This window comes from Pelodiscus sinensis, unplaced genomic scaffold (genome assembly GCF_049634645.1).
Source record: "Pelodiscus sinensis isolate JC-2024 unplaced genomic scaffold, ASM4963464v1 ctg59, whole genome shotgun sequence".
Lineage (NCBI taxonomy): Eukaryota > Metazoa > Chordata > Testudines > Trionychidae > Pelodiscus > Pelodiscus sinensis.
Window position 1 is genome coordinate 251,657 of NW_027465846.1, and position 22,155 is coordinate 273,811.

At 57.0% G+C, this 22,155-nt stretch overlaps 3 protein-coding genes across 3 annotated transcripts; all 3 read left to right on the top strand.

Annotated features, from left to right (window-relative positions):
• Positions 1-1,890: 1,890 nt before the first annotated feature.
• On the top strand, positions 1,891-2,834 carry LOC102458823 (olfactory receptor 1L1-like). Its single transcript, XM_075914871.1, has one exon. It carries the CDS (start codon positions 1,891-1,893, stop codon positions 2,827-2,829), a length of 939 nt encoding a protein of 312 aa, XP_075770986.1. The 3' UTR covers positions 2,830-2,834.
• Positions 2,835-10,966: 8,132 nt separating this feature from the next.
• On the top strand, positions 10,967-11,928 carry LOC142823717 (olfactory receptor 1L1-like). The gene has a single exon (XM_075914951.1). It carries the CDS (start codon positions 10,990-10,992, stop codon positions 11,926-11,928), a length of 939 nt encoding a protein of 312 aa, XP_075771066.1. The 5' UTR covers positions 10,967-10,989.
• An 8,972-nt stretch (positions 11,929-20,900) lies between these two features.
• LOC142823702 (olfactory receptor 1f45-like) lies at positions 20,901-21,839 on the top strand. Its single transcript, XM_075914886.1, has one exon. The coding sequence runs from the start codon at positions 20,901-20,903 to the stop codon at positions 21,837-21,839; it is 939 nt and encodes a 312-aa protein (XP_075771001.1).
• Positions 21,840-22,155: the final 316 nt, after the last annotated feature.

Here is a 22,155-nt window from a genome sequence, read left to right on the forward strand (position 1 = left end):
CCCTTCCTATTCTGAATCCATCTCTCAGCTGAGCAAATACCACAAGAGATAAGAACCTGCAGAAGCAGGCAGGGATCAGCCTCCCTCTCATTAAATTCCTTCCTAATGCCCAGCAGCCAGAGGTTTCACAGCACCTCAAGAGTGAGGTTTACTGTCCCTTCCACAACTGCTAGTTAGTCTGAGTGATTCTAACTCTGGATATTCCTCATGGGGTTGGAAGCCTCCAGTCCCTCCTGCAATCCTGATAAGTTTTAGTTTTGACACCGTCATGTGGCAATGAGTTCCCCAGTCCCTGGGTGTGTGGCTACATCTTTGGTCCATTTTTAAACAGCCCTCTCTAATTTCACAGGCTGCCCCCTTGTTGCTGCGCTGGGAGAAAGGTTGGACAGAATCTCCCTAGTTCTTTTCTCTGTCCCATTTTCATGGTCTCCTGCTCCCTCTTACGCGTTACACACCGCTCCTCTCACTGTCCGCTCTTCACAGGAGAGATTTCCAGAGTCCCACGTCTTGCTCAGGCCCCAGTTTCCATGTGGCGTTGGGAAGGGCAGGGCTGCGGGCAGGACCCACATGTGGACGAAGGGCTGCGAGCGAGTTTCCAAACTGGTACCCAGTCCCCTCTTCCCCGACTCTTCGATGGACTGAGCGCCCTGGGCCACTCTCGCCCCCAAGGTAGGTTTCCCAGATGTCCTGTGTCCTGCTGTCACAGCCGCTGTGTCTAGCTGCGCCTTCCAGCCACTGGCTCGGGTCAGACCCTTCTCTGCTAGACCCAGGAGCCGCTGAGCAATTTGTTCCCCCGTCGGTCCTTCTAGCCTGGGACTGAGCGGCCCTTTTGCCTTCTGTTTGTTCCACTCACTAGCGAGAGCGCCTGGTGTCTCTCCCGATCAGGCAGGTTTTCCAATCCTGCTCTGAGCCCTCTCCACTTGGCCAACCATCTCCCCCTGCAAGTTCAGCTGTTTCCCCCATGAATGGTTGTTTTAGAACCCCTCTCCCCTCTCGTCTTGGGCTCCAATTCCTCCCTCCATAGGCCTTGCTGGTAATAACCTGCATTTCTCTTGGCGGGCCTGTGATGTTTGAAGCTCAGTATTATAACCGCGACCAGAACCCAGTGTCTTGTTTCAGGGATTCAGTCGGGCATCTGCAGTGGTCAGGAAGGAATATTCGACCCCTCCCGTTCGGTCTAGATGTAGTTACTGTTAGGCGGGTGTATAACTGGTCAAAAGACCATCCTCAGACCATGCTGAGTGTGAATGGGAGCCAGCAAAGCAAAGCCGCTCTGACCATCCTGAGCTAACAGGCTAGGGCGGGACCTGGGGTTGACACGGGAGGGGGGCGTCCCTCTCAGATTGGCGCTGGTGAGCTCTTGTCCAGAGCTCTGTGGCCACTTCTGGGCTGCAAGTGTTAGACAAGCTGTGGGCGAATCAGAGAGAGTCCAGGCAGAGCAGCAAACGGGGAAAGGGTTAGAAATGCTGCCCTGGCAGGGAAGGGGAGACAAACGGGGCCTGTTTGGCATTGAGAGAAGGAGAGAAAGGGGGGAACCCGAGAACAGGCTTCACAGACGCTGAGGCTGCTGCCTGGCCAGGGCCAGCGTGTCCGTCGGGCAGGAAGAGGAACATGGAGCCCAGAGTCTGTGAGTCCCAGCAATACACAGAGCAGAGAGACTCTGCATGTTTTTCCAGTGACTGTCCGTGACCATGTGCAGAACTGAGCCAGGGTTGGGTTGGCGTCTGCCTTGTAGCACATTTTAAATCGAGATCGAGCTGTTAAACTGTTGCCCAAACAGGGCCAAACGGGACTTGGCTCCCAATGAGCGACTGGCGTAATGTGTCAGCGAGTCCCCTCCCTGCCAACTCCCTTCTCCTCCCCGCTCAGGTGCTGCCGCTGCCCCTCGCCATGGCCGAGGCCAACTGGACGTCTGTCTCCGAGTTCGTGCTCCTGGGCATGTCTGATAGCCTGGACCCGCAGCCGCTGGTGTTCGCTGTGATCCTGGTCACCTATGTGGTGAACCTGGTTGGCAACTCCATGCTTGTGGGGCTGGTGTGGACTGACTCTCAGCTCTGCAGCCCCATGTATTTCCTCCTGAGCCAGCTTTCAATGGTGGACATGGGCATGGTCTCCATCATCCTGCCCCAGGCCCTCGTGCATGCCTTGAGCGAGCACCGGACCATCCCCTTTGCCAGCTGCCTGGCCCAGCTCTTCCTCTACGTGGCGGTTGGCAACATGGAGGGCTACCTGCTGGCTGCCATGGCCTACGACCGCTATGTGGCCGTCTGCGACCCGCTGCGCTACGCCGCCGTGGTGACGCGGGCCCTGTGCCTCAAGATGGCGGCTGCTTCATTGGCCCTGGTGATCTCGCACGCCATTTTGCACACCGTTATGGCCGCCCAGCTGCGTTACTGCGGCAACCGCCTGCAGCATTTCTTCTGTCATGTGCAATCGCTGCTGCGCCTCTCCTGCACCCGGCCCATTGTCCACGAGATGGTGGTCTCCACCGAGGGTGTCATGGTGGTGCTGGCCCCTTTCACCTTCATCCTGGCCTCCTACGTCCGCATCGGGGTCTCTGTGGCCCGCCTGCGCTCTGCCCAAGCCCTGCGCAAGGCCCTGTCCACCTGCGGCTCCCACCTGACCGTGGTGTTTCTCACGTACGGCACCGTGCTCTGGCTCTACTTCCGCCCGGATGCCAGCAACACCCCGGGGTACAAACAGCAAGTGACCTTCTTCTACACTGCGGTGGTGCCCACCCTGAACCCCCTCATCTACAGCCTGAGGAACAAGGACGTGGCCGCGGCTCTGGCAAGGGCAAAGAGGAAGGTCCTGGCTCGGTTCACGTGAGTCCGGCCCACGGCTCCGTCGCTGCACTGGGCATGGACTTTCCACCTCCCCGTTTATCTCCCCCAGGACACCTGGGAGCTTTTTGCCTTATACATGAAGCTGGTGGAACTAACACACACGTAGGGTCACACCCAGCTACACGCACACAATTACACACAGCCCAAGTGTTTCCTTGGAAAAAGAGGTTCTCAAGGGCATGGCCACACGGCCTCAGCCCCAAGGCCCGTTGTATAAATGTTCTTAGTTCCCATCAGCCCAAAGACTCAACAATCTGAACATAAAAGTGGCAAGACCAGGTCAGACCAATGGTCCATCTAGTCCAGGATCCCGTCTCCTGACAGCGGCCAAAGCCAGGTGCCCAGAGGGAATGAACAGGTCAGGGAATCAACATGCGATCCATCCCCTGTTGCCTGTTCCGAGCTTCTGACAGAGGCTAGTGACACGATCCCTGCCCTCCTGGCCACCGATGAACCTGCCCTCCATGAACCTATCTAGTTTGTTTGTGAACCCTGTTAGAGTCTTGATCTTCTGAACATCCTGTGGCAAGGAGTTCCACAGGCTCACTGTGTGTTAGGTGAAGAAATACTGCCTTCTGTTTGTTTTAAATGTGCCGCCTATTCATTTTGTTGGGTCACTCTTAATTCCGATGTTACGAGAAGCAGTAAATAGCATTCTCTTATTTACTTTCTTCACCCCAATCATCCCTTCAGAAGACCTCTGCCATATTCCCCGAGATGCTGCTGTTCTGAGCTGAAAAGTCTTAATAAATCTGTGCTCCTAGGGGAGTTGTTCCATGCCCCGAACCATTTTTATTTTCTTTCTCTGCACCTTCTCTAGTTCCAATATCTGTTTGCAGGAGGGGCGACACATTTGCACACAGTATCCCAGGTGTGGGTGTGCCATAGATTCATGCAGATGCCATAGGATGGTGTCAGTCTTATTATCAGTCCCTTTCCTAATGACTCCCCGCACCCTGGTGGTGTTTTGGGCTGCAGCAGCACGTTGGGGAGAGGGGTTTCTAACAGATCTGTGCTAGGAGACCATTTTCTGGCCTGGGTGATACAGGGGGTCACAGCAGATGCTCCCAATGGCCTGAGAATGTATGAAGAAGCCACGGCCCTGGCAGGGAATTGTAGCTAGGACCTTTGCCTCTCACTGCAGGGTGAAGTAAAGCCTCATTTATCCCATTGGCGGCTTAGCCACGGGGCAGGAAGCCATGATGGATGCCACTTTATTAAGGATCTCCCGGTGTTTGCAGCTGTGTGCTGACAAACTCATGCCACCAAACCCCCTTATCACGGGATCTTTAGCCATGCAGCGGAGCCCGGGAGGGATCTACAGGAAGCTTGGTCTGCCCCGGTTGTATGTGACTTTCCAAAGTTGCATACTGGGATACCTGCCAGAAGGCCCTTGGAGAGCAATCCCACTTCTGCCACCACCCTCCTAGGTATCCTCTGGAAGTGACTAGCAGTGTGTCTGTCCGTCTGTGTACAGCGCTGTACTTTGTGACCCTGACATTCTGTGCTTTAACGGCTATCAGGCTTTTAGCCTTTTGAATCCCCATGTCGAGCGTGATTATGAAACAACTGTCACTTTCTTCCAGAATTTCTTGCCGCTGTGAACATTGAAATAAAGCAGAAAATTAAAAAATGCGCCAACCCCCTTATTTTTCCAAGTGAGTGAAAATGCACCCAGGGTTAGACGCTTTCTAAATGGACCCCAATGGTAGTTCTGGGGGGCAGAGAATGGGTTGGCGTCTTTCCCTTCTGGGAGGCACTGGCTCCAGGTCAGCAGATCCTACAGGGTCAGAGAGTTCTGGACAATGTCACCATCAAGGAGGGTCCACATGCTTCCCATCTGTCCCCCGAAGTGCTCTGTTTCTGCCTCAAGAACTGAGAAGGATTCCGGCGTCTCCTCAGCCTGTTCCCCATTTAGCTCATGGTGCCCCAGAGGGAGGGAGCACAACAGGGAATCCATCTGCTGCTACCCATTTCCAGCCTCTGACAAACAGGGACACCCTCCCTACCCATCCTGGCTAATAGCCAGTGATGGACCGAACCTCCATGAATTTATCTAGTTCTCTTTAGAAGTCCATTCTAGTTTTGGCCTTCACAGCATCCTGTGGCAAGGAGTTCCGCAGGTTGACGGTGCACTGTGTGAAGAAATGCTTTGTTTTTAAACCTGCTGCCTTCTAAATGAATCTGGTGAACCCTGGATTTTGTGTTATGATAAGTCAATAAAGCTTCCTTATTCACTTCCTCCACAGCAGTCATGGCGTAATAGACCTTTCTCCTATCCCCCCTTAGCCATGTTTTCTCCAAGCTGAAAAGTCCTAGTTTTATTAATCTGACGTCATACAGATATTGCTCCAGCCACCTAATCATTTTTGTTGCCCTTTTCTTTACCTTTTCTCGTTCCAATTTGCCGTCTTTGAGAGGGAGTGAGGACGCCTGTGTGTGGTATTCAAGCTGTGGGCATGTCATGGATTTATGTAGGGGCAATGGGATGTCTTTGATCTCATTATCTGCCCCTTTTGTAATGGCGCCCAACGTTCGGTTCGGTTGTTTGACTGGTGATGGCAACAGTGTCCGAGGCAGGCAGGGAATTAGCCAGTGGAGAAAGGCTGTGATTGTCCCGGCAGGTTCCAGAGGAGGCAGAAAACCCACCTTGCCTTGCTGAGCCGGGGCGAGCCAGAGGTGAGTAGAAGAGCAGACCCACTGGCAAGACCGTGAGCGTGTTTTCTGAGCCGTCTCAAAGTCTCCCTTCCCGTCTCTGATCATTCAGGGGAGAGTGAGGAGGGACCCCCCCCCCCCAAAATGCATCTGGGGAAACCCACCTGACCCTGCGGTCCAAGCCCCGAAGCATGAGAATGGATCGGAAAGGGACAGGAATGAACAGGGGTGTTGCTTAGATTTACAGGGTGGATGGGACCCCATGCCCACCCCCGCCTTGCCAGGCACTAGCGCATCCCATAGAGTAGTCATCAAAGAGATGGCTAAGTTCACAGCCACCTTGGCCGGGTGGAACCTGGGTGATTGGCCAGTCTGACGTCCACAGCCCAGAGCCCGGCCCCCAAATAGTCCCCCTGGCAGATAAGAGCATAAGAACGGCCAGACTGGGTCAGACCAAAGGTCCACCCAGCCCAGTGTCCTGTCGGCCGACACTGGCCAATGCCTGGTGCCCCAGAGGGAGGGATCACAACAGGGAATCCTCTGTGCTGTCATCCATTCCCAGACGGAGGCTAGGGACACCATGCCTACCCATCCTGGCTAATAGCCATTGCTGGACTAACCTCCATGAATCTCTTTTTGGAACCCTGTTAAAATCCTGGCCCTCACTGCATCCTCTGGCGAGGAGTTCCACAGGTTAACTGTGCGCTGAATGAAGAAAAAACTTCCTTTGGTTTGTTTTAAACCTGCTGCCTGTTCATGTCATTTGGTGGCCCCCTCGTTCTTACATTGTGGGAATAAGTCAATAATGTTTCCTGATTCACTTTTAGGAAAACCTCCCAGCATGGCTGGGAAACGGACCAGGATCGGGAAGCATCCTGCCCCTTTGGACATGTCTACATTCTACCGAATGGAAAGGGAGGGGTGTGATAGCAGGGGCAGTTGTACCCCAGAATGACCACGGGGGGGCAGCAAGCACCCCAGCCCTGAGCAGCAGCTGCTGGATGGGAGCACGGCCTGTTACACTGTTCCAGGGAGCAACGGCTGGCCAGGCTGCACAGCTCCTACTGCTCCGGGCCGAGCCCAGAGAGAAGCCAGCAAGTGGGCGAACCCCCTTGCTCTGGCCCAGGCCAGCTCTGGGGAGAAGCCGCCAGGCAGGGCTGCATGGCCACCATCACCCTGGACCGGCCCCAAGGAGAAGATGCCAGCTGCCAGCACCCCCTGCTCCGACTCCTGTACCCCATCCTGTGCCCTGAGACCCTCCTCCCCCCCAACCCTGATTCCTGCAACCTCCCCATGCCTCCCAGCCTCCTTCCCTAGACCCTCCTCAACCCCTACCTGTGATCCCTGCACCCCCCCTGCACTCGCAGTCTCCTTCCCCGAGCCCCCCACATACCCAAGCCCCTGCCCTGGAGTAGCCAAGCAACACCAGCCGAGTCTTCTAGTGCATTACTGCTCTAGAGGAGAGGGTCAGAATTCAAACTGATCGGGATGCACCGGAGAAATGGTCGGAGGTAAACAGGGTGAAGTTGAATAAGGACCAATGCAAAGTGCTGCGCTTAGGAAGGAACAATCCGTGTCACACGCAGAATGGGAAGCGACTGTCTAGGAAGGAGTCCTGCAGAAAGGGATCTAGGGGCCAGCGTGGACCACACGCTAAATATGAGCCAACAGTGCGACACTGCTGCAAAAAAAGCAAACCTGATTCTGGGAGGCATGGACAGGAGAGCTGTGAGCAAGAACGAGAAGCCATTCTTCCGCTCTGCTCTGCGCTGGTTAGGCCTCCGTTGGAGTTTTGTGTCCAGTTCTGGGCACCGCATTTCAGGAAATATGTGGAGAAATTGGAGATGGTCCAGAGAAGAGCAATGGGAATGATGAAAGGTCCAGAGAACATGAGCTAGGAAGGAAGGCTGAAAGAACTGGGCTTGTTTCGTTTGGAAAAGAGAAGATTGAGAGGGGACATGAGAGCTGTTTTCAGGTATCTAAAAGGGTGTCACAAGGAGGAGGGAGAAAAAATGTTCTTTTTGACCTATGAGGACAGAACAAGAAGCAATGGGCTTGAACTGCAGCAAGGGAGGTTGAAGTTGGACATGAGGAAAAAGTTCCTAACTATCAGGGTGGTCAAACACTGGAATAAATTGCCCAGGGAGGTTGTGGAATCTCCATCTCTGGAGATATTTAAGAGCAGGTTAGGTAAGTGTCTATCAGGGATGATTTAGACAGTGCTGGGTCCTGCCATGGGGGCAGGGGACTGGACTCGATGACCTCACGAGGTCCCTTCCAGTCCTAGTATTCTATGATTCTATGATTACTAGTGACAGTCCCATCCCTGCTAATACCCCTCACAGGACTGGTCCCCCAGGAATGTCTCTCATTCTGTTTCGAGCTGGGTTCTAGTCTTGGCTGCCACACCGTCCCCTGGCAGTGAGTTCCACAGATTAACTGCACGTCCATAGAGTCAAAAAGCGCTGGAACATGGGCTATCACAGCAGGCAGGAGCTAGTCAGGAAAGGCTCTGTTCCCTGAGGATAAGTCCTTGCCGAGGGGGCTTTTGTGCACATTTGGATCCTGGTTCTGAAGGACCCAGTCAGGTCCCCCGGAAGCAGGTTCCAATGATCTGATCTTTGGCAGAAGAGGGAAACCGACTTCACTAGCCAGGGCTCCTTTGGTGTCAGAACGGTTCCCTTTTGCTGCCGATGGAAATCCTTGTTCGCTCTTCAACAAGGCAGCTTTGGTCTTACTACAAGTGCTCACACGTGGTGGCCAGGACACGGGGGCTTTTAGGGCACACTGGTAAACTGAGGCACGCTGCACCTTGCAATTTTTGAGGACTGTCAGCATGTGCAGCCTAGCTGGGCTCCTCATTGTTTCTGCAGACACAGGATAAGACGGCTGCCCCTCTGAGACTGGAGTCGGTGACTGGCCACCAGACGATGGTCTGCAGGAGACCTCCCCAGAGGGCAGGAGTCCATGGACCTCGGAGACCCCTCAGCCGTGGGGCAGCTCAGATGGGCACTAATGAATGTTTTCTCAATCCCAGCCTCCTGAGTTCTAATTAAGGCCAGTTCTGCCGCCCCCGGGGCCTGGTTGCTGGGGTTTATCTTTGCTCGGGCGCGGCCGGCCGTGGGCAGATGCCAGGGGCAGGGGAGCACCAGGCGTCCTTCTCTGAGGTGAGGCTGGGGCGTGTGTCCGGGAGACTGCAGGGGCGAGGCTGGGGCGGCAATGCCGGCTGGGCGCGAGGGAGGGTGGAGAAGTTGGTAGCCAAGGCCTAGGAAAATGGGGGAGCGGCTAGCACGGAAAACACCCCACATCCTCCACAGCCCTCTGTCCCTGCCGGCCCCGGGGTCTGGCTCTGACCAGGAAGACGTTCCCCACCCACAGTCACCGTGGAGAGTCCCTCACCCAGCCCGGCCCCTCCCTCTCCACCCTCACACGTCCCCCTGCCTGGCCAGGGGCTTGGACGGTGCCCAGAGAGGGACCCTGTGCACCGGTGGGGCCCCGCTCAGCATTCCAAACGGAGCGCTGTCCCACCCGGCCTCCTTCCCATGGATCTCCGCTCCCGAAATGTAGGACTGGAAGGGCCTCGGTCTAGTCAGGCAACCGAGGCAGGGCTAAATATTACCTAGATCCCTCACTGAGGGGTTTCTAACCTGCTCTTAAAACCTCTGATGACAGAGACTCCACAACCTCCCTTGGCCATTTGTCCCAGCACTTTGTCATCCTGGCAGCCAGACAGCGTCTCCTAACGTCTGACCTAAACCTCCGTTGCGGCAATGGGATGAAGGAGCTGGCTTCATTCCAGCAGGGTGCTCATTCGTGCCCGTGGGAAACTCTGCACACAAAATCCAAAGATGCTTTTCTTATGGTTTGGGCTGGAAACATCAGGGTTCTGCTGGGCTCAAACTGAGAAAATGTTGGAACTTTTTAAGGCAAAAAGGGGGATATTTGCCATGTTGTTGAATCAATAACTAATTTCCCACCCAGAGACGGGGCCGGGGGACCCTTCAGGTGGGACATTTCTGACTGTTGCGGGTGGAAATTGTCAGAGGGAAAGGTTGGGTTCCAGCAGGCAAACCCAGAGCCCTTTGCTGGCCATCGGCGATTTCTCGCGAAGGACGATGTTTGTATGTGAGTGGAGAGGGGGGGGGGTTGGTGTACCAATGTCCAGACTGGGCCAGAACAAAGTCATTCAGACTCCATCCCTAGCCCCGGGCAGTAGCACAGGCTGGGGAGGCAGGTATAAGAACCTGCAGGGATGGGGAGGGGGGGGTCTGCCCCCAGCAATATTCCCTTCTCACTGCTCACGGCGACAGATTTCATACAGCCCTGCAGCGGGAGGCTTAATATCCCGTCCACAGTGTTTATTGGGCTGGGCGAATCTAACTCTGGATGTTCCTTTCACCTAGGGAAAGCCCAGTCCCGCTTTGAATCTTCCTAAGTGTGAGCCTACATGCCATCCTGCAGCAATGAGTTCCACAGTGCCTGAGTGCGTGAGTCTGGATTTCAATGTCCCACTGTCACTCCATGGGCTGCCCCCTCGTTGCTGCACCAGGCGACAGGGAGGACAGAATCCCCCGAAGTATTTTCTCTGTCTCATTGTCATGGGGTCATGCTCCATCGTAGGCTTTAAACAACCCTAATCCCCCTTCTCTCTTCACAGAAGAGTTTTCCCCGGGCCGGGCTTGGCCCCGATCCAGTGCGTTTTCCATGTGGCGCTGAGAAGGGGTCGCCCAGGGCTGCAGGGGGGATTCTCTTCCCCGGCTCTACAATGAATTGAGCACAGGGGGCCCCTCTCAGGCAGGGTCCTCGACCCGCTGAGAACTTCCAGGGCCACCAGAGAAAATGTGCTTCTAACGGAAAGTCGCAATTCTGTGTCATTGTGGAGTGTGGGTTGGGTGTGCTCAGGTCTTGAGTTTAACCCATAGACAAGTCCCGTAGCCACCCCGGAATAAAGGGAAAAGCAAGAGGAGCGATGTTCACAGGGTAACGTGAGCAAATACACACTCACCAATGAGCTCTAGGAAATAGCATTTTCTACGTTAAAGCATTCCAGAGAGTCGAAACTCCACCTACGTTCTACGTGACTTGTCTCTGCTCTGAGCAAAACTGCCCCGCAGGTGACCTGCTGTGGCCTCCAGCCATGAGTTTGTTAGTCCTTAGCAGTTGCCTGTCGTCTCGGCAAGAGCGGGTGCTGGGTTTGGCAGTGTCACAAATCGACAACACGGCCGACTAACAAACACCGTGGGCCAGCGTCTGGAAGTAGGAGCTGGACAAAGTCAGATGAGACATCAGGTGTCAATGTTTGCAGAGAGGGTGAGCAACGATTCGTAGAACTTAGTGAGGGTTGGGTGGAATCACAAACACAGGACTTTTTACACAGGGTGGTGCTGTTAATCCGTTCTCTAGAGCGGGCTGGCGTCATTCATCAGCGTGTTACGTCACGGCCGACGTCCTTCTATCCCCCGCTCAGGTGCTGCCGCGGCCCCTCACCATGGCCGAGGCCAACTGGACGTCCGTCTCCGAGTTCGTGCTCCTGGGCCTGTCCGAACGCCAGGACCTGCAGCCGCTGATCTTCGCGGGGTTGCTGGCCACCTATCTGGTGAACCTAGTCGGCAACTCCGTGCTGCTGCTGGCGGTATGGGCTGACACCCAGCTCCACAGCCCCATGTATTTCCTCCTCAGCCAGCTGGCCGTGGTGGACGTGAGCTTCGCCTCCATCACCCTGCCCCAGGCCCTGGTGCACATTTTGACCCAGCACCGGGCCATCCCCTTCGCCAGCTGCATGGGCCAAGTCTTTGTTTTCCTGGCCGTGGGCAACATGGAGGGCTACCTGCTGGCTGCCATGGCCTACGACCGCTACGTGGCCGTCTGCGACCCGCTGCGCTACGCCGCCGTGGTGACGCGGTCCCTGTGCCTCAAGATGGCGGCTGCTTCATTGGCCGTGGTGATCCCGCATTCTCTGCTGCACACCGTCATGGCCGCCCGGCTGCGTTACTGTGGCAACTGTGTGCAGCATTTCTTCTGTGACCTGCCACCCCTGCTGCACCTCTCCTGCACCCGGCCCTTCGCCAACGAGCTGGTTCTCTTCACTGAAGGCGTCCTGGTGGTGCTGGCCCCTTTCGCCTTCATCCTGGCCTCCTACGCCCGCATCGGGGTGGCCGTGGCCCGTCTACGCTCTGCCCAAGCCCTGCGCAAGGCCCTCTCCACCTGCGGCTCCCACCTGACCGTGGTGACGCTCTTCTATGGCACCGTGACCTGGCTCTACTTCCGCCCGGCCTCCAGCTACGCCCACGAGCGAGACCGGCAGGTGGCCATCTTCTACACCGTCGTGGCGCCCGCCCTGAACCCCCTCATCTACAGCCTGAGGAACAAGGACGTGGCTGTAGCCCTGACGAGGGTAAAGAGGAAGGTCCTGGCTCGGGACACATGAGACCAGCCTGGGGCTCCATCGCTGCACTGGGCGTGGACTTTCCACCCAAGAAGTGTCTGGGGACCTTCCGTCTTAGCTCCCCCGGGACACCTGGGCTCCTTTTCCCTCAGACACGCGGCTGGTGGAACTAACACATATGTAGGGTCACACCCATCTACACACACAAGCACACACAGCCCATAGTTCTCAAGGCATGTTCTGACCAACAAAGACCAGGGACACCATTCCTGCCTATCCTGGCTAATAGCCATTGATGGACGTGTTCTCTGTCTAACTCGTTTCTTAACCCTGTTACAATCGCCTTCGCAACATCTTCCGGCGAGGAGTTCCACAGGTTGACTGTGCACTGTTGGAAAAATACTTCTTTTTAAACTTGCTGCCTATTCATTTCCTTTGGTGACCCCTAGGTCTTGCATAATGAGAAGGAAATAAACCTTCCTTATTCGCTTCCTCCACACTAATTATGTTTTGATAAATCTCTTTCACACCCCTATTAGTTGTCTCTTTTCTAAGGTGAAAAGTTCCAGTCTTCTTAATCCCTTTCCTGAGGACCCTGCCTGCTAACGACACCCAGAGTGGCACAGAACCGTTCCTGGTAATTAATACGCTGGAGATGCATCAAAGAGGGGAGCAGGGGGATATCCCAGAGAAGGTCCATCCTGCCATACGGTCTCAGTCTGCTCACAGGACACCCATTCCTGGTGCATTAACCTCCCCCTGCTCTCTGGGCTAACACTCCTTGGCCAATAGACCACATTTGGAAGAACCAACGAGAGTCCCAATACTGACAAACTCACGACACCAAAATCTGGCAGGATGTTTAGCCACCGAGGCAGAGGCGAGAGGGTGGGGGGCATGGGATAATATGACAAAACAGGAATTTTCCAAGTGAGTTTTGTGTGGCACCCTTGCCTGCCTCAGTTTCCCCCTTTTGAGCTTTGCTACCCAATGTGCGTGTGTCTGGGGAGAGACAGGATTGAATTTGCTCTCAGGACAGGCAACGAGCCAGCGGAGTGTATTCGAGCTCCCAGGCTGGGGCGGGCGGTGGTGGGAAACGAACTGAGTCGTGGCAGGGTCTGTCTACACGGCAGGGTTAGCGCAGGGTTAGTAGAAGGGTAGTGAGCACACGCTGGGTCTGTCAGTCCAGGGCCTGAACGTCTGCACCGATTGGTAACCCCAGGCATTGTGGGATGCCGGGTCCTAATGCAATGGGATGTGTCCAACTCCCTGCATCCAGGTATCCCAGGCCCCTTCCAGAACGTGACCCTCTCCCAGATTCGATGGGCCAGGGGACAGGAAGTCGGGATCATGCCATGCTATTGGCGCACTCCGCATCAAGGTCATGTGTATCTGGGAAAGCAAGGGGGGCTGGAGCCTGGTTCCTGGCTTGACTCACCCAACCCCCAGCTCAACCGTTGGACGGTGAGAAAATGCACGGCGGGGTCCCCTAAGTTCTCTGGCCAACGGCTCCTTTCACACCCCTCTGCTGTGTCGGCCACTGTGCCTGGTCTGCTTGCACGCAGCCGCCGGGGTGTAAATCCCAGCCCCCGGCTATAATGCACCATCCCTCCAAGAATTACACCGCGAATTCCCAGCCGGATGGCACAGTCCCTCATTCCCGGCCCAGCATCCTTCTGGACAATACGAGCTCAGCGCTAGCCCAACATTTCATAAATCGAAAACGGGAGGCAAGCCCCTTCCGTCCAGACACAAACCGGTCCAGAGAAGACGAGAAAAGAGCTTGATGAACCCCAGCCCGACAGATTGTAAGTTGAGTACAAGTAACGAGGCATAAAGGTCAGCGCTGGTTACAAAGAAATTAAAAGTACAAAATGCAGACTGATCCCTGACTTAACAAGCGACAGGAGCTCTTTGCGAGGGGGCAGGGTCTTTTCCAGTCTTACTGGTTGGATCCACCACTAACACCAACCCTGGAACTTTCCCTTGCAACAAACCCCATTGCCAGCTTTGTCCACATATTCACTCTTGTATACCATTATTAGACCTAACCAATTGAGTTATAAGATCAAGAACACATATTCCTGTGCATCCAGAAATATAATCTATGCTATCATGTGCCGACAATGTCCGTCTGCTATGTACATTGGGCAAACGTCTCAGACACTTCGCCAAAGGATCAATGCCCACAAAACAGATATTGGACAGGATCACAAAGAAAAAACAGTTTCTTGCCATTTCAACCAGAAAGGCATTGTCTCAACGACCTGATTACCTGCATCCTGCTTCAAAGACCTTTTCACACCAGACTTGAAAGAGAATCCTCTGAACTGTCATTCATGCTTAAATTTGACACTTTACACCTAGGTCTTAACAAGGACACTAATTACCTTACCCATTACAAAGATAGCTTCCCAATTATCACATCTAATATCATTAGCTCACAGACATTTACCTCCCCCCATCTCTCTTCTTTTCTGAAATTTGATTTGTCCTTTCCATATGTGTTCATTTTTTAATTGTATCCTTTGGTATATATGGTTGTGACAATTTTCTTCCACAATTTGATCTGAGGAAGTGGGTCTGGCCCACGAAAGCTCATCACCTAATAAACCATCTTGTCAGTCTTAAAGTGCTACATAGTCCTGTTTTTTGTTTCAGCTAGACCAGACTAACACGACTACATATCTATTACAAGTCAATATCGTGAGCAGAGATGAAGGGGGAGAGAATTTGTGGCCTTTTTTCCCACTGGACTCCTCTTCCTCTTCGAGAATCAGCTGCAGTTGGGGTTCAGCAGAATCTCTGGGGCGGGAACTTCCAGCTGTTCTTTTGCTGGGATGTAAACATCCCTCTCACTCGTTTCTTCCTGCCAAGAACGGCTGCTTAACCATGCGGTGCCCATTTGATTACATCGACATCTGGCTGATCCATCGGTTTGCCTAGAGTCTCTGGGTTGAGCCGGCTTTGCTAAAGGTTGAACATGACTCAGCAACATCACACTGTCGAATTGCATAACTATCGCATACAATGCGGTGACGCTGCTTTTCCAGGACGTGAATGTTCAGCATGTTATGAGTTTTTGAACGCTGTCGCAGCTGTCCTTGGCACTAAATGCATCATACTCTGGATAAAGGGGAGAGCCTGTCACACTGAGTGTGATCTGCGTGTGGACAGAAAGAGGTTAGCTTGGTGCTTGACTTTGAGCCTTGCTCTTTCCCTGCCGTGCAGATGTTCCCTAAGGACTTGATTGAAATCGACCTGGCCTAAGAAGCCACCTACACCAGTGGTTTCAGCCCGTGGTCTGCAGGCCCTTGGTGGTTCACAGACTGTGTGTACGATTTCCAAAGGTCCCACCCCACCGTATGGACATTGGTAGGGGTCTCCTAATAAAAAACAGGTTGAAGAGCCCCTGGGCTAGACACATGAGGCCTGCTCCACTGGTGCCTGGGGCGATGCTGTCTGAGGAGGAGCTAGTCCAGGGGCCCACAAGTCTGAGGACACAGGGGCACGAGCTGGTGAGGAGGGGAGGCCCAAAAGGAAGAGAGGGGCGCCGGGCGGGGCCATGGAAGGGATTCCTCCGAGAGACCGTCCCAAAGCCGGTCCCGACCATGGCAGGAAGCTCAGACCCTGCTGAGAGGCGTAAGCACCGTGAGACGTACGTACAAGTGACACCCAGAGAGTGATGGATCAATATCGACACGTCTCCCTGCCTGTCCCGGCTCCGAGCCAGCGCTGGACTTATCCCCCCGGAACGTCTCTCGTTCTGTTCCGAGCCGGGTTCCGGTCCTGAGCCCCACAGCGCCCCTGGCAGCGAGGGCCACAGAGCGACTGCGCGCCCACAGAGTCGGCACGGCTGGGACAAGAGAGATAACCGGCCGGAGCTAGTGACGAGGTGAATGTTTTCTTTTCTCGCTCATGGAAATCCTTGTTCACCCTGAAACGAGGCACCTTTGGTCTGACAGGCAAGTGCTCCCAGGTGCTGAACAGGCGGGGGGCGGGCATTAAGGGAAAACTGGTAAACTGAGGCACGTTGCACCTTTGGGTTGGAGGGGACCAGGAACTTCGGAGTGGCCAGTGACTGAGGATTGGATAGAACAGCAGACCTGGCAACAGGCTGCCAGAGACAGTCCATGGGGAGACGTCCCACCATGAAGGAGTCCATGGGCCTTGGCGGCCCCGCACCTCCCAGCTGTGGGGTGCCTCAGTCGAGCGCTAATGAATGTTTTCTCAGTCACTGCCCCCCCCTCGGGGGCTCATTAAGCTAATGGAGGCGGCTCTGCTGCCCTCGGGGCCTGCGTTCTGGGGTTTATCTTCATGGAGGGGCGGCGGATCCTCTGCAGACGCCGGGGAAAGTCAGAGCCATGCGCCCCTGTGCGAGGTGAGCCTGGGCTCAGGGTGCGTGTGGGGCACCGCAGGGGAGAGGCTGGGGTGGCAATGCCGGCTGGACGAGGTGAGCTGGGGCTGGGTGCAGGGGGACCCTGGGAGAGGCCCGGTGCAGGGCGACTCCACCAGCCAAGAGGCCTGGCAGGGCAGACTGGGGGGGGCAGACGGTGGGGTGTAGGGTCCTGTCACCGACAGCGAGTGTCTGAGCGGCAGCGCGGCCAGGGCCTGGGGCGGGGGCCTGGGACCGACAGGGACCAGCCTGCGACCTGCCCCGACACCCGGACACGCCGTGCGAGGGCTCCGTGCCACAGAGCAGGGCGAAGGGTTTGCCAGCGACGTTCCCCCTCGTCCTCACTCGGTTTGTTTGCACCGGGCAGTGGGCACGGAAGGGCATTCGCCTGGCGCTGTCGGCGCTGAGCCGTGGGCCGGGCAGTGTGCGGTGAGGAGGGGGGAGCCCGGAGTGGGGACACCCCAGTCCACGCCCCGCCCCAGCCCACGGTGAGCATCACACGGTTGGGGGGTCGGGAACCCCAGAATCCTGGGCCCAGCCTCGTTGGGGTCAGGAGGACTCTGCCGCCCAGGAGAGTGGAACGAGGGCGTAGACGCCCCTAATCCCCCTTCTCTCGTCAGAGGAGAGTCGTCCCCGCGCCGGAGCTGGCCCCGAACTTCCCATAGGGCTGTGGGCGAAGGGCTGCGAGTGTGTTTGGAAACCGGTACCAGGTCTCCCCCTCCCCGTCTCTCTGATGAACTGAGCACTGGGGCCCCTCTCAGGTAGGTTCCCGGACGCGCTGGGCAGTCGCGGCGCCGGCTTGGAGATGCCCCGCGCCCGCCGCTCTGTGACTCTCAGGGGCTGCGTCCCCTCCTTGCGGTGCCTCGGCGCAGCGCCCCACGGAGAACCCCCGGCCACTCCCCACAGCGACACGGCTGTGTCAGCACCACTGCTCCGGGCGGGGCGCACAGCAGCGCCGTGGGTCGGACACGGGACGGGGAGACACCGGGAGGTCTCCGCCGGAGCCCTGGGTCCCGTTCTGGGCTGGACAGGAGGGCTCAGGCGGGAGCCAGTCCGGAGGGGAGCGGGAGGCGTGAGGAAGGTCAGAAAACCTGGCGCAGGAGACGTGGCTCCAAACTCCTGAGAAAGGCGGAAGCAGCCTCACCTTTGCTGCGGGCGGGGGCAGCCGGGCCGGGCGGGGCTGTTCTCCGTGGCCACAGAACTGCAGCGGGGGGGCTGGGCCGGAGGCCGGTCAGACCCCAGGGGGCCGTGGGGGGCCCGTCCCTGCAGGTTTCTCAGAGGCGGGACAAGGAGCCGTCCGGACGGTCCCGCGTCACCGGCTCCTGCCACGGCCGGGGGGGCATTTGGGAAGAATGTTGGTGGTGAAGCGCACACCCCTCCCCACTCAAACTGCCCCCTCCCTCCGCCTAAGGCTCTGACAGCCCCAAGTTTGGGTGGGGGACGGTAGCAGGCAGGGCCATTCCTGGGGGGTGCAAAGCCTGGGGCAGCCCCCACACACAAGCTCAGGCCCTGCTCCACTCCGGCCCCCCGCAAGCCCAGCCCCCACCCCTGGCCAAAGCCTCTCCCCCTCCCCAGCCATGTTCCCCGGGGGATTAACGGGAGGCCTGGGGCAGGGCGGCAGCCGGGCTCATCCCCCTCCCGCACTTACCACGGGGCGGGGCCCGGAGCAGCCCCCAGCATCACGCTCCACAGCTGCCCTCTCCCGGCCACGGCCCTCGGCTCCTGGCGGCTGCGAGAGGGGGGCGGGGGTCCCCCAGGCTGGATGGTTGAGGCAGCCGCTGCAGGGACCCCCAAGCGCCGGGGCCTGGGGCAGCCACCCCCAAGCATCCCATGGACCTGGCTGAGGGCTCTGGGACAGGGTTTGGGGCTTAGGGTGCAGCGAGCAGCTTCCAGGAGGGCATGTGGGTGCTGGCTGGGGCGTGGAGCCAGGGGTGGGGGTGTTGGGGGGGCTGAAGGGGACGGGCGTTTGGAGGCAGGACGGGGGGTGGCAGGAGAAGGTGCAGGCACTGGATGGAGTGGGGCGCACACGGGGATGTGGGGCTAACCCCCTGTGGCAATGGCTCCTGGAACGGTGCAGGAGGCTCCAGGGGGCTGCTGCCCCCGGCCTCCCTGCTGCCATGTGCCCTCCCCACACGTGTCCTCCAGCCCGGATGTAAAATGTCCGGGGACGGGGAGGCAGAGGCACTGGTAGCGCAGCAGGGTAAAGCAACTTCCCGCTGCTCACTCACCCCGGCTGCTGGCCAGTGCGTCCCTGCGCCGGAGCTGCGGGAGCAGGCGGGGTCTCTGTGCTGCTCCGGGGCGGCAGGTGGGGCCGGAGGACACGGGGGCACGGAGCCGAGGGGGCGAGTTTCCTGGAGCCCAGCCCCAGGCCAGGAATGTTCCTGGTGTGGGGGCTCCACGGGCCCCTAGAACTTGCCTCCAATGCCCACAGCTTGGGGAACCCCTGGGGATCTCTGGCTTCAGCTGTTGCCTCTGAGCCTCTTGGCCGTCAAGCAGCAAAGTTTTCCTTGTGACTTTGTTTAATTTCCTACATTCGGCTTCCGAGATCGCAGGATAAACCTCCTGGCCCGTTGCGTTTCCAAGGGGTGCCAGGGGCGTTCGTGAACCCCTCGCATTGCAGTCACCTCTGGGGGCCGCTCTGATCTCGACAGACCTTCTGGATGGGCGGAGGGGAGGGCTCCCAAGTTCCGAGCGAACGTTTTCTAAGTTACAAAGCGGAACTTCCATATTTTATTATAAACCGACACTGCGAGCGACATTGGAGCAATTTTCAAGCCCTCCGTCGAGTGCAAACGCTAAGTGCCTTCCTCCGGGACGTGTCCCCGTGTGGAGGGAAGCTGCCCCAGCGGTGACCTGCTCCGGCCTCCGGCTCTGAGTGTGTTAGGCCTTAGCTTTGCTTGTCGTCTTAGCAGCTGCGGGCCCGTGGTGTGCCGGTGTGACGGAGCGTCCCTGTGGTAGAGGAAGGGACAGCGAGGGCAGGTCTGGAGGTGGAAGCCAGACAAATTCCAAGCAGACAGATGGCTGCACTGTTACCCGCGAAGGCCAGAGAAAATGACCAGGCATTAGTGAATTTGGCTGGAGGCCCGAATGTGAGGCAGGTGGAAATCAATATCTGGATGACTGGAAAAAGGCAAATGTAGGGCCCATCTTTAAAAAAGGGAAGAAGGACGATCCAGGGAGTTACAGACCGGTCAGCCTCACCTCAGTCCCTGGAAAAATCATGGAGGGGATCCTCAAGGAATCCATTTTGAAGCACTTGGAAGAGGGGGAAGTGAGCGGGAATAGTCAACATGGATTCACCAAGGGCAAGTCCTGCCTGACCGATCTGATTAGCTTCTGTGATGAGGTAACTGGCTCTGTGGACGTGGGGAAGTCAGTGGATGTGATAGACCTTGACTCTAGCAAAGCTTTTGGTACAGTCACCCACAATATTCTTGCCAGCAAGTTACGGAAATATGGATTGGATAAATGGACGGTAAGATGGATAGAAAGCTGGCTAGAGTGTCAGGCCCAACGGGGAGTGATCAACGGCTCAATGTCAGGATGGCGGTCGGTTTCTAGTGGAGTGCCCCAAGGAGCTGTTCTTGGACAGGTTTTGTTCAACATCTTTATGAATGGAGGAGGGGATGGATTGCACCCTCAGCAAGTTTGCGGATGACACTAAGCTAGGGGGAGAGGTGGATACGCTGGAGGGCAGGGAGAGGGTCCAGAGCGACCTGGACAGATTAGAGAATTGGGCTGAAAGAAATCGGATGAGGTTCAACAAGGACAAGTGCAGAGTCCTGCCCTGGGACGGAAGAATCCCAAGTATTGTTACAGGCTGGGGACCGACTGGCTAAGTAGCAGTTCTGCAGAAAAGGCCATGGGGATTCCAGCAGATGAGAAGCTGGAGATGTCAATAGGGCGCCCTGGTAGCCAAGAAGGCTAACGGCGTATTGCGGTGCATTAGGAGGAGCGTTGCCAGCAGATCCAGAGACGTGATTATTCCCCTTTATTCGGCTCTGGGGAGGCCACATCTGGAGTTTTGTGTCCAGTTCTGGGCCCCCCACTACAGAAAGGACGTGGGCGCATTGGAGAGGGTCCAGCGGAGGGCGACCAAACTGATGAGGGGGCTGGAGCACATGAGCTATGAGGAGAGGCTGAGGGAGTTGGGTTTGTTTAGTCTGCAGAAGAGAAGAGTGAGGGGGGATTTGAGAGCAGCCTTCAGCTTCCTGAAGGGAGGTTCCAAAGAGGATGGAGAGAGGCTGTTCTCAGTAGTGACGGATGGAAGAACAAGGAGCAATGGGCTCAAGTTACATTGGGGGATGTCTACGTAGGATATTAGGAAAATCTCTTTCACTCAGAGGGTGGGGAAGCGCTGGGATGGGTTCCCTAGGGGAGTGGTGAAATCTCCATCCCTAGAGATATTTAAGTCTCGGCTTGACAAAGCCCTGGCCGGGTTGATTTAGTTGGGATTGGTCCTGCCTTGGGCAGGGGGCAGGACTTGATGACTCCTGAGGTCTCTTCCAGCTCTATGGTTCTATGATTCTATGGAGAGGGCCGGTGTAATTCATCAGTGTGTTACGTCGCTGCTGACACCTTTCTCCGCCCCGCTCAGGTGCTGCCGCGGCCCCTCGCCATGGCTGAGGCCAACTGGACGTCCGTCTCCGAGTTCGTGCTCCTGGGCCTGTCTGAACGCCAGGACCTGCAGCCGCTGATCTTCGCGGGGTTGCTGGCCACCTATCTGGTGAACCTAGTCGGCAACTCCGTGCTGCTGCTGGCGGTATGGGCTGACCCCCAGCTCCACAGCCCCATGTATTTCCTCCTCAGCCAGCTGGCCGTGGTGGACGTGAGCTTCACCTCCATCACCCTGCCCCAGGCCCTGGTGCACTCCCTGACCCTCCATCGAACTGTTCCCTTCGCCAGTTGCATGGCCCAGCTCTTCCTCTTCATGGCCGTGGGCAACATGGAGGGCTACCTGCTGGCTGCCATGGCCTACGACCGCTACGTGGCCGTCTGCGACCCTCTGCGCTACGCCGCCGTGGTGACGCGGTCCCTGTGCCTCAAGATGGTGGCTGCCTCCTGGGTCGTGGTGATCTCACACGCCCTGCTGAACACCATCATGGCTGCCCAGCTGCGTTACTGCGGCAACCGCCCGCAGCATTTCTTCTGTAACCTGCAAATCCTGCTGCACCTCTCCTGTACCCGGCCCTATGTCCACGAGCTGGTGCTCGGCACCGAGGGCGTCTTCGTGGTGCTGGCCCCTTTCGCCTTCATCCTGGCCTCCTACGCCCGCATCGCGCTGGCCGTGGCCCGCCTGCGCTCTGCCCAAGCCCTGCGCAAGGCCCTCTCCACCTGCGGCTCCCACCTGGCCGTGGTGACGCTTACCTACGGCACCGTGATCTTATCCTACCGAAACCCAGAGTCCAGAAACGCTCCGGAGCGTGACCGGGTGGCGGCCATCTTCTACACCACTGTGGCGCCCGCCCTGAACCCCCTCATCTACAGCCTGAGGAACAAGGACGTGGCCGCGGCCCTGAGGAGGGTGCGGAGGAAGATCCTGGGTCGGGGCAAATAAAACCAACCCAGGGCTCCATCGCTGCACTGGGCCTGGACTGTCCACCCAAGATGTGTCTGGGGAACCTTCCCACTAAGGTCCTTCAGGACACCTGGGCTCTTTTCTCCTCAGACATGAGACTGGTGGAACTAACACATATGCAGAGTAGCAGGGGCACCCACAACTGCGCGCGCGCACACACACACACATGCGCGCACACACACACACACACACACACACACAGCGCTTCCCTTGCCGTAGAAAGGAAGGCATGTTTTCAAGGGCCTGGCCACATGGGATCAGCCCTGGGCCGGGTGTAGTGTTTTACATCGTACCA

Bases quoted from the DNA above. Each gene is read 5' to 3' on its own strand.
- LOC102458823 (XM_075914871.1), top strand. From the start codon at position 1,891: ATGGCCGAGGCCAACTGGACGTCTGTCTCCGAGTTCGTGCTCCTGGGC.
- LOC142823717 (XM_075914951.1), top strand. From the start codon at position 10,990: ATGGCCGAGGCCAACTGGACGTCCGTCTCCGAGTTCGTGCTCCTGGGC.
- LOC142823702 (XM_075914886.1), top strand. From the start codon at position 20,901: ATGGCTGAGGCCAACTGGACGTCCGTCTCCGAGTTCGTGCTCCTGGGC.